Source organism: Perca fluviatilis, chromosome 19 (genome assembly GCF_010015445.1).
Source record: "Perca fluviatilis chromosome 19, GENO_Pfluv_1.0, whole genome shotgun sequence".
NCBI classification, from domain to species: Eukaryota; Metazoa; Chordata; class Actinopteri; order Perciformes; family Percidae; genus Perca; species Perca fluviatilis.
In genome coordinates this window covers 13,474,033-13,485,708 of record NC_053130.1, presented here as the reverse complement: position 1 = coordinate 13,485,708, position 11,676 = coordinate 13,474,033, and the positions used below count along the sequence as shown (strand labels likewise).

Here is an 11,676-nt window from a genome sequence, read left to right as displayed (position 1 = left end):
CTTCTGCTCATGGGGCGGCGGGATGCATCGCTGCCCCAAGCTGTGTATGGCTCCAGTGATCTGCTAGGACGCCGTCGCTGGCGACACAGTCAGATACTCGCCGACCATTTCTGGGGTCAGTTCACCCGCAAGTACCTCCCTGGTCTCCAACCACGTCAGAAGTGGCGGAACTCAACGACAGACCTAGCTGTGGACGCTGTCGTCATGGTTGTTGACCCACAGCTCCCGAGAGCGCTATGGCCTGTTGGACGCATCACACGGACTATCTACAGTGACGATGGCAAGGTACGCACTGCAGAGATTGACATCAAGGGCAAACTCTACACACGTCCTGTCGCCAAACTGATAGAGCTCCCAAGGATGCCTGACAACGGAGATACCAGCGCTCCTAGCCGCAGTGACTTTACTGTTACTGCGCATTCGGTCCCGAATCCGGGGCGCTGTAGAAAACTCCCTGCTGGACTGACGAGCTGACGTCACTCCGCGGACTCAGCGCATTTGCACATACGCGCAATTCAGCCATTTCCCTTTGTAGTTCGCTGCAGACACGAGTACAGCTGCTCCTGAAGTTGCACGTTGCTTATATAACATTCTGTTGTGTTGCCGTGTGCGTTATTGAGAACAAAACCACACACAAACACATACTAGCAACAAGCACTGTATTCACATGCTGGGGTTGGAGGTCAATAAATCTGTTGAACTAAAACCAAAGGTTGCAGCGACTCTCTTATCGGAGTACATAGCCAGCTCGGGTAGCGCCAGCACATAACGTACACGACTTCACAATGATAATCTATCATATAGACCACTGGCTTTCAAGTTATTGCATCTGGTTATACATGGTACTGATTTATAAAGCAGAGCCAATAAAAGATGGTATCATCTGCATAAAACTGGAGAACACAGTTTTGATCTATAGTATTCACAAAGACTGGAGCACCCTTGCTTTTTTATCAAGCAAATTAATGTCACTCACAACTGCAGTTGTAGCCGTTATACTTAGGATGAGGTCTAAATCCTGACAGCTGTGGCTGGATGACTTTCTTGTGGTGTAATTCTCTTTTTAAAGAGAGAATGAACGAAAAACAAACAACCATATGAACACTAAGACCTGTTAAGCATTAAAGTAAAACAAAGGAAAAAGAAAGAAATGCATACATTGACAATGGGAGACTTCGAATTATACTGGAATGTGTATCTGAATGACATTTACACAAAGACTGAAGTTTGTGACGTAAATAATCAATTTTGTCCAACTCAGCGAAAAAACAAAAACAATATTAGGATCACTATGACAAAGGAGTGGATTCAAATGATTTTCTCCAGCAGACTTTATACTTGCCCTCATCTCAGTCTTGAGTTGTTGAATTGATAGTGTATATTAGTTAATAGATGACATTATGAGATGAAACAATCAGGTTATGGAAAGCTTCAACCATATCACCTTTATTAATATCAGTGTGGATATTTTAGTGACGTCTACACTTCGGTGTCATTACCACTGCAACTTGAAAAGAATGGTAGATAATTAAATTTACTTTACGGTATCATGATTAACTAAATCATTTTTCCAGGCCAGAATATCAGAAACACCTCTTAATATAATGCAGTCCAGTTCAACACCATCACTAACTATCATCTCAGCGCTAAACATAATTGAATTAACACCTCTATGACAGTGTCTAAAAACAGAACATTATAGGCATCATCAAAGTAAATCTTATGGCAGAATAGTTGTACTAGATATTAGGTACTAGGTTTTACAGGTGTACCCAATATAGTGGCCACTGAGTTCATATAATTTGTCAATAACTGTATTAAATAACTTATGCAAGCAAGTGAAATTCAGCACCAACATTTATTGTGTTACTAGTGTATCATAGCTACTCTGTAATCGACTCTCCACCCTCCCTCGGATTCCTACACGCTGTACTCCACGTGCACTATTTCTGGTTGAAACTGGTCTGGGGCAACATGTCAATGCAATACCAGTGTAGAGTACAGTTAACTGTGCCTCCCTTGTTCTTTTTTCACATCATTTTTCCAGCAGAAGGGGATTATGGAGCCTAAATCTTTTCTGTAAAACCTTCCTGGCAGCAGACCTCAGCTATGGGAAACCGCATCAAAGTTCCTGAAGAATTTTAGGTGCATTCAGTGTGAAAGCCAGTTTGACCCAACTGTCTTCATCCCTCCCTGTTCCTACTCTCCTCCCCGTCCTTTGATCTTTCATGTCTCTTCTTTGGGTTCTTCTTTCCTGTCACTTTTCTCCACTTCTCACCTCAGCTTTTTTTCTTCTGACTTGGTTCCACTGTGTCTGACCTGAGGTTATGAGAATCGGTGCAATTATATGATAATATAACTTTATGATGCTGCTGCAGTGTGACCATAATCAACACTTATCTCTGCTCTCACACCACAGTATGAATGCATGAAATTACCAAAACCAAAGCAGGGAAGAATATTTGTCAGTAACTGACTTTGGGCCTGGGTTCATTCAAAATATGTCCAATTTGAGTGTGTTTCTCTGGGTAGAAAGGGTTGTTTTTAAGTTGGAGCCAAATAATCTCCAAGTTATGTAGATTTTATCTTATGTGGAACATTATAAATTCAAGCTATTATGTCAGGGCTTAGGCCTATATAATTCATATGTGTTTCTTTGGCAACATCTATTTTAATTTTACCAATCTGTGTTAATGTATGCCTGCTCTTTATACGTGACTGAAATATTCCTGTAATAGTCACGCATGAACTATAATAAACAACTTATCATATCCTATAGTCCTCTATCTCCACTCCTGTAGGATTTCATTTAGGTAATTTTTAACTTTTGGTAGCTGCATGGTAGACTACATGTCTACATGTTGCTTAATATTCGTGTACCACTGTTATATTCCTTAAGGTTTAATCAACCTCTTGTTACTTTTTTAGTGACGGGAAGGCTGGTCAAGATTTGATTTAAGAGTTGTGTGCACGTATTGCTTTAATAAGGGCTCACCAGGGAAAGGACTCCAGGCAGTGCGCCCTGCTGGTGCAGTGTGGTCACTGTGGTGTTGTTATTAACATCCATCCATCAACCGGTTCAAACTGGACCGATGGCAACAATGTTCCTGGAAAGAATTAGTAGGCATAGATACACCCGACACCCCTTTGTCAGCACATGAGCCCCAAACTTTCAGCTAGACCGGGCAAAAGTGTATTTAGATGAGTTGATTCATTTTTATGTATTTATTTCCTGTTTATGTATGATTTATCTAAATATTATTCTAAATAATTATTGAATTACTTTGTAAGGTGGTAGGTAGGTGCTTTATACAAAGAACCTGATTTGGCCCGGAAACCTATCAGGTAAACAGTTTGTGCATGGGCGTAAGTTTTAATTAATTAGAACTTTCAGATGTAGCCTAGAAAACAAGAAGTATGTTCTACGACCTATAACGCCACATCCGCAACATTTCTGAGAGGAAAGGCTCCGTGCTCCTCTGTCTGTCTACGGTGCGCTTCAGGCGCGCAAGAGGAAGCGCTCCTCCTCCTGTAGCTGCGTTCAAGCCGCTGCTGGACCAGCGAAAACAGCTTTGAACCGGTTTTGTCGCCGGCTACAAAGCAGCATGAAACTGATGCACAATCCGCATTGTTGAAGCAGAGTGCTCTCTTGACATACGGGCATCATATACTCCAGCTCACCATCATCCGTGTGCGATGCTTCTATTATGTATGTCATTTGTAGTGATTTTGTAAGAAGGGATTTTAGTAAGGAAACCACCCTACATGGGAAGTTCCCGTAGAGCGCGCAGCTGCTCTGCAGGGTCCTGCTGCTGTTTTTGTAGATGCTGAGGTGAGTGCGGCATGTGTTTCAAATACAATAACAAACACAATGTGCTTGTGTTTAAAAAAAACAAAAAAAAACGTCGTTATTGTTTTTGATGAATAGAGAAGATGTCATTTAGTGATGCTCTTCCGGATATAATTGTCTTTTAATTTCAATGAAAAAGTAGCATATTTGATATGTCAACATGCTGTAAGTCTGCTCTAAAAGCAAACACATCGGAAATGTGAGGAGCCCCTAAAGAAGCCTCATTGTAAACAAGGGGAGGTAATGCTGCGGCAATGATGTTTAAAGCTGCTCTGGGCTACAAATTATTTACAAAAGAGGTCTGGAAAACTTAGGTCAGCAGACCAAGGCCTCTCCCATATGTTTAAAAGGCACATCTGAGCTGAATCATGGAGGAGGAGGCAAGTTAAAAGTGCAGGAGGCGAGCACAAAGCAGTACGGTTTACTTTACTTTCTCCTCCTCTAAGGTGTGGTTATAGAAACAGAAACAAAAGGGGCAGTTTCCTATGGGTAAGTTGCAGCCAGTCAGTCTGTGTCCAGGAGCTCACACAGGTGACCTGCATGTTTGCCCAGGCTAAGTGCTGCAGCAGCCTTCACTACATCAAGGCTTTACGTAAGTGTATATTTTGGAGGCTATTGTAAAAATGCTGTCGTATAACTTACATACATGATCCATTAAAAAAATTATTTTGCAGTCAAACTTACAACTGTTATGTCATCCCCAGGAACCCCTTCTTTGTCAAAGCTGTAGCCGATCCCAGAGGGAAGCAGTGACATCAGCACCATGGCTCCATCTACTGAAGTGCTGGACGGAGGCTGGGGATGGGCAATTGTTGTGGCCTCTTTTATGGCCCAGTTCCTGGCCTATGGATCACCCCAGTCGGTGGGTGTCCTGTACCCTGAGTGGCTGCATGCCTTCCAGGAGGGCAAGAGCATGACAGCCTGGGTGGGCTCCCTTGTGGCTGGAGTGGGACTTATAGCGAGTGAGTAGCACACTATAATAATGTAATAATCCTTGACATGGGTCCACATGGGGATTAAAGAGCCAAACTAAATGGAAGTTGAATTAGATCAGCGAGGGTGCTGATACTGTTGTCAAGTTTTGGAGTCATGTTAGAGCGTCCTGTTAGAAAGATAGCGAAAAATATGTGTAATCATTCAGTACGTTTCCTTCATTTTTTAGAATCTGATAATTGTATGCTGAGCAGTAAATATATATATATATATATATATATATATACACACATATATATATATACATATTTATATATATGTGTATATATATATATATACATATATATATATATATATATATATATATATATATATATATATATATATATATATATATATATGGTATGCCATTTTGGACAATATATCTGCTGACGTGTGTTAGCACTCACCTTTACACCTATCTTCCCACTGCTTGCAATCCACATGATGCCATTGATAACAGAGCAGACACAACACTTGTTCAAAGTCTGGCGATAACTGCCATGTAAAGAGGCAATACAACCTATCAGCAAGGATTATAATTACTGTAGCTACAGGTGTCAAAAGAGTTATCCTTACTGTAATGTTGGATGGAGTGAAAAGGCAATGCTGTGACAAAGATGGGCACTTTGTGTCTCCCCTGAGCAGAGTTGCTGTTATTGATTTTCGAGCAGAGCAAAACAAGTGCAAGTCATCCATGCCATGAATGTAGGTGGATCATTTAGCCCTTAATCCGACCATAAAGGGAGGAAAAGAAAGACGAATTGAGGGAAAGATAGAGAGAGAAACAGTGAAGAACAAGGTTATGTATATGAACATACTTGATACATAAAGGAAAAGAGAAATAGAGAAGAGTCTAATACATGTGAGTCTATGATACAACAAACCTACCTTTCAGCAAAGTCTGGAAATGATTACAAAGGTATGCTCTGTTTTGAGCAAACAGGATCAGTGATAGATAGTGGTCTTGGCTGACATTTCCGTCTGAGGCACTCGCCAGCCTGGTTTCTTGGTGTCGTCTTTCTCAGGGGTGAGGGAGAAACCATGACTAGACAGATCTGGCCTTGTGTCCTATCTGTCAGGCAGCTGCAGCACTGCAGTTTCTGCTGCACTTCCACTGGTTAGAGGGGAAGGAAACAGTAAATGTCACATGATGAATTACTCAAGCAGCCCTGATTTTCTTCTGTTTGTTATCCAGAATAAAACATGTTAAGCAGCATTATATCATCACTAACCTTTGTTCCCTTAATATTTGTGTTCCTCTGTACATTTACCCTCTTTGTATCTCTTCCACTCTCTGTCTCTTTTCTCTGCCCTGTCTTTTTTTCTATCTCTTCTTCCTTAGGTCCTGTCTGCAGTGCCTGTGTGGACAACTTTGGGGCTCGTCCCGTGACCATTTTCAGTGGCGTAATGGTATCGGGTGGCCTGATCCTTAGTGCCTTTGCTCCAAATGTGCAGTTCCTCATCTTTTCCTATGGGATCGTGGTTGGTAAGGAAACACTTGATGATAACCTTGGGGTCCATTGTGTGCTTTTATACAGTACTCTACTAGAGACAAAGTTATTGCTAACAGCCGGGAGAACTGTCAAACTGACCAAACTGGTAGGTAGAGGCTTGGGTCTTGTCAGTGTGAGAAAAAAAAACTGTTTGATGTTTCTTTGATCATAGGAGTTAACTAAGCTTCTTATCCCTTTAACATATAAGAATCTTGTTAACGCATTGTATAATAATCCGAAAGAAGCAGGGGCACATGTCAACTACTGTTTATCCTAAATTACCGGTTGAATGAATACCATTGCCATTGAAAGTATGTAGAATCACACTGAGACAAGATGCACCATTTGTTTGACAATCCTGTGTGTATTTTTTAAGAGATGTTTACAGAAAAAAACAAAAACATTATGGCTTAGCCTGAACCCCCTGTGACCCTTTATTGCCTCTGCAGCATCAGTGTGCCTGTGTGGGCCAAACACCACCTGTTATCGCACAATAATTGACAGCTCAGACGTGCTTAATCCTGGTGAGCCCCTTACAGCCTTTCGCACAGGCATTGCTGGAGAGGGGAAGCCATGCATATTTGAACACAGTTATTTATTTTTAGAGATGCCCTTAGATGATGTCTGTGGCTGTACATCCACATGCAGCTTGTTTACTGCTTGTCATATTCTTTTTTTATGTCCTGGCATTTATATTGCACAAGAAACCCTATGAACATTGCACAGTGCCCTCGAACGGATTTATGTACATTGTAAATACATCTTTGTAATGATTCCCTGAGTTTATACACTGAAATACACAGACCACAATGCTGTTCTGCTAAGTAGTAGAGTAATATGTATACATATTTTTAAGATATAATTTGAAAGAAATATATTTAACATATTTTCCTGATACATAAAGTGCAACTGATTTGCCATTGTTGTGTGTTTTTAGAAATGAAAAACTTTTGCCCCTTTCACCTGAGCTTATGGGAATTCTTCTTCTTTCTTTCTGTCCTTGTCCTCTCTCCTACCATAGGCCTGGGTTGTGGTCTGGTCTACGCAGCCACGTTGACTATCACCTGTCAATATTTTGACAAGAGACGCGGCCTTGCCCTAGGGATTGTCACCACAGGTACTGCCGCCCCACCCTCTGCCCTGCGCTCACTGGGTGCACACCAGTTCTCCATGCTCACTTCTTTCATGTATGAGCTGCTGGGAGCCTTGGGATGCTGAGGTAAACATCAAGTGTAGCACAGACAGGGTGGTATCTTAGGTAACTAGTGACTAGATCTGGTTTGGCTAAGAATCAAAACATCAATGGTAATGGTTTGGGAAGGTTGACAGTTGTACTTTGAAGCTATATTAGACAGAATCGCCTTTAATGAGGAAGGTTATTAACAGCACCTAAAGTTTATCTTTAAAGTTTAAATACGTCCCTTATTAATTCAGAACAACTGAGCTATCTCACATTCTAAATATTAAAAAGTAATTTAACATCTAATGAAAATCTTGTTCTTGCTGTCCTCCAATGGTTTAAGCTTGCTGCAGTGATGTTGAAGTGTACTCCAGGGTGTGTCAGTACACTGTCACATCACTGTTAGGTGTGGTTACAGGTGCAACGGAGCCCACTTCTGACCACACCCATCAGCGATGCTAGCTGTGGTCAGAAGTGAAATAGACTTGAAACTTTCAACCAGAGAGGGCAGTGCAATGGTGACATTCATCCTGGTGTTAAGTTACTCATTAAAGTTATTAAAGCCACTGTGTAGAATTTCAGCATTTCTGGCTCTGGCACCCCCTAGTATCAGAAAACATGAATACAACCTGGTAGCACACAGATGATTGAGCTAAAGGACCATATAGACTGCACTAGTTTTTTTTATCAAGATGGTCAATATTTTTTATAAAATAAAAACTCATGCCATCAGCAGAATTTGAAAGCTGCCATACTCACATACAGTTCGACACATAGTGGCTTTAATTTGTATGGATTGCTCACTTTCTTACACAAACACTGAATTCCTGTCTTTCTCTGCTCACCCAGGCACAAGTGTTGGAGCGTTCATCTATGCCTCCGCTCAGAACGAGCTGATCATGTTGTACGGCCTGGATGGCTGCCTGCTAATCATCGGAGCTGTAGCACTAAACCTCATGGCCTGTGCAGGCTTCATGAGGCCCCTTAACATGCCAGGTTACTACCTCAAACAGAAGGCTGCCCTGGAACGCAACACAGAGGAGCAGCTTTTTGAGAAGCCCCCGATGGATGACCTGAAAATCACAGCATGTTCCACCTCAACCAATACAGAGAAACCTCTGACGGTGAAGGAGTTGCTCATCACCGTTGATGCCAAAGACTTGGCCGTTCAAACAGAGAAGAAAGGAAGCTTCCTGACTGGGTTGGCTATCATGAAAGTCATCAAGAAGAAGCAGCAGGCTTACTTCAAGTACATGCACTCTATGTATGAGATCCTGCAGGACCAAGCCATGGTGGCCTTCTGTATCGCTGTCTTCCTGTTCAGCCTGGGGGCGTTCCCTCCTGTGCTCTTTATAGAGGATGTGGCGCAGAGTGAAGGACTCATTGAAGAAGTAAGTGTCATTCCTCTGGTATCAATAGGGGCCATCGCCACTTGCGTGGGTAAACTAGTGCTGGGTATGCTGGTGGACATCAAGTGGATTAACGGCATCTATCTGTATGCCTTCACCATGTTTGCTGGAGGTGTGGTCCTGCTCCTTATCCCTATCACTAAGACTTATATGGGATTGCAGATCTTGTCTGTCATCCTGGGTTTCTGCTCTGGAAACTGGTCAATCACATCATACATTACCACTAAGATTGTCGGCTTGGACAGACTGACACAAGCCCACGGCATCCTCATGTTCTTCGGGGGATTTGGGATCATGCTTGGACCCCCTGTTGTAGGTAGGAGGGCTTCACTTTATCTAAATTTCTAAGCGTTGCTACACATGCAATTATTGGTCAGAAAGAAGGGGTACATTGATATTTTTATTTGGTGCACTGATAAACCCTGTTGTAAGGCAGTGTTTTCAGAGACATTTCAAAAATCTAAATGTTAAATCAGGCAGGCAGAGCACGGAAAAGGGCATGTCGACTTCAGTAAGCAACCGTCTGGTCATTATTTAGCTGACTGCTGTATCTGCAAGGACTTTCTGCTGTCTCTGCTCACAGTGTTTGTTTTTCTCATCACTTTCCAGGGTGTTTCTTTGACTGGACACAGTCATATGACTTGGCATTCTACTTTAGTGGGGGCTGTGTGGAGCTGGGAGCATTCATTCTCTTTCTGCTCACCCTTCCCTGCTGGAACAAGAAGCACTCCGAGAACGACAGACCAGACGTCCATTACACCAGCAACTGTGACAAAGTTGCCTCTGTAGCCTGAAGCACCTTTCATAAGGACTCAAATCTTACCCGTACTGCCCAGCAACTGTCCGCAACTGCTTATAAACTATACCTGAAACCACCTCTGGGAGGTATTTTCTTTTTTTGACTTTACCGGAGTTATCTCCTTATTTCTGCTGCCAGGTTATAATATACCAAAATACTTGCCCAAGGTTTTGAAATACAGGCCTTCCTTTTGTACTTTGCCTGCATTTCTCAGGTTCAAAAGACATACTGCAGATCTTTTTAAAGGTTTGACTTAGATGCCTGTGTTGATTTTTTTTTTATTATTGCCTCATTTTACGAGGTCAACTGAACAGTATTGTTCAACTCCCAAATTCTACATTGTGTCTATGTAAACATTGGTTTTCACTTTACTGTAGCTCTGAAAAAAGACATGGTGCCGTTTACAATACCTGGGAGAAAAACTTTGTCTCCCAGGAATCTTACTAAACGGAGAATACAGGGACTGGAATGAGGGAGGGAGCGCTTTTTGATAATCGTAATTTTAGCAACACATATTTTTTGTATTTTGGTTTTAATATATATCTTAATTACACCACTATGTACAGTATATCTCCAAAGCATCAATGATAGTTAATGCCTGTCAACACATAATGCCTGTTGGAACAATACAAAAGCCTTGCTTTATAGATCATTTTTGAGTTCCACATACCTCCTGTTTCTAGATCAGACAGAGACTTTTTGAATATGTTATGCTGATTAAAAAACAAATAAAAACACTGAAGAGATCCTACTGCATTTACAACCTTAATAGCACGTTGATTCTCCTAGCATGATTATCATGACGTCAGCTGGCATCGATTTTGACCGGGCTGGTCCTTTTCCATAATTGTTGTTTGGTATATGTTTAAATGTACGCTGTGTGTGTGTACATGTCTGCACACGCATGTTTGCATATGTGCACAGGATTGTATGTGTGCATTGTTTGATACACTTTTGTATTAGCACTAGTTTGTAAAATCCTATGTGCTAGTGACTTTTGTATGCACAAAGTCGGCCATTGAGCTGTAAAAAACTGTTTTTGTTGGAGCTGGAAGTTAATTATTGTGATCATAATTGTAATGAATACATTGCAATAGGCTTTTAGAATCACTTGAATTTTGTTGAATACACCACTACAAATGCATTTTTGATATTTCCAGTTTCAGGCATAAGGGTAAATCTGGAACAATTGCTTTTGCTTTTTTGTGTTTCTAGAGGGTATTTATAAGGTGCAGATTAGATACAATTAGTACTCACCTAGAAGAAACAGTATGTTTGGCTGTCACCTTTTAGCCATTCTTATTTTGTATGCCAGTATTACAATATTTATGTCTGTTATTGTTTTATTATAGCATTTTATTTAAAGAAAAAGTGCCAATAAAAATATCTGGATTCATGATAATGAGTGTCAAGTGTTGTGACATATTTATTATTGTGGAGTTTAAACTACATTTTGAATCCCAAGTAAATGGTAAATATAGCGGCTATATTTGTGAGCAGTAAACAGGCACACTGTTGGCAAAGCTCCCATGAGAACATGACAAACATCTCAGCCGACCCTATTCTTTCCCACTTAAGCTCCTCTAACAGGAAAACTATCAAAATGGGGGAATCAGTTTCCATCATTTACAGATCAGACAAAATCAGTCGACCTATGCTTTTGCATCTTGAGCCAGTCCATTCTTCTCTCTCTCTCTCTCCCTCTCTCTCTCTTTCTCTCTCTCTCTCTCTCTCTCTCTTTAAAATAAAATATTTATTAAACATTGTGAACAGACAGACATTCAACAGATCATGGACATTTTTATCCTACAATTAAAGTTTCTAGTGTGTAAAAAATACATATCAATCAAATAATATAAAAGTAAATTAAATATAAAACAAGGTATTTAAATACAATAAATAAACAATGACATAAATAAGTCAAAATAACTTACTCAGGTCCTACAGAAAATATTTCTTTAAAATATAAC

General features: G+C 40.9%; 1 protein-coding gene across 2 annotated transcripts; it reads left to right on the top strand.

The window, feature by feature from the left end:
- The first annotated feature begins 3,535 nt into the window (after nucleotides 1–3,535).
- On the top strand, nucleotides 3,536–11,108 carry LOC120547762 (monocarboxylate transporter 9-like). Of its 2 annotated transcripts, XM_039783420.1 has the most exons (7): nucleotides 3,536–3,832; nucleotides 4,297–4,442; nucleotides 4,555–4,812; nucleotides 6,168–6,311; nucleotides 7,340–7,435; nucleotides 8,348–9,223; nucleotides 9,517–11,108. In XM_039783420.1, exons 3-7 carry the CDS (start codon nucleotides 4,614–4,616, stop codon nucleotides 9,699–9,701), a joined length of 1,500 nt encoding a protein of 499 aa, XP_039639354.1. In that variant the 5' UTR covers nucleotides 3,536–3,832; nucleotides 4,297–4,442; nucleotides 4,555–4,613; the 3' UTR covers nucleotides 9,702–11,108. The 2 variants fall into 2 exon arrangements, with proteins under 2 accessions (XP_039639354.1, XP_039639355.1); XM_039783421.1 differs by lacking the exon at nucleotides 4,297–4,442.
- The last annotated feature ends 568 nt before the right edge of the window (nucleotides 11,109–11,676 follow it).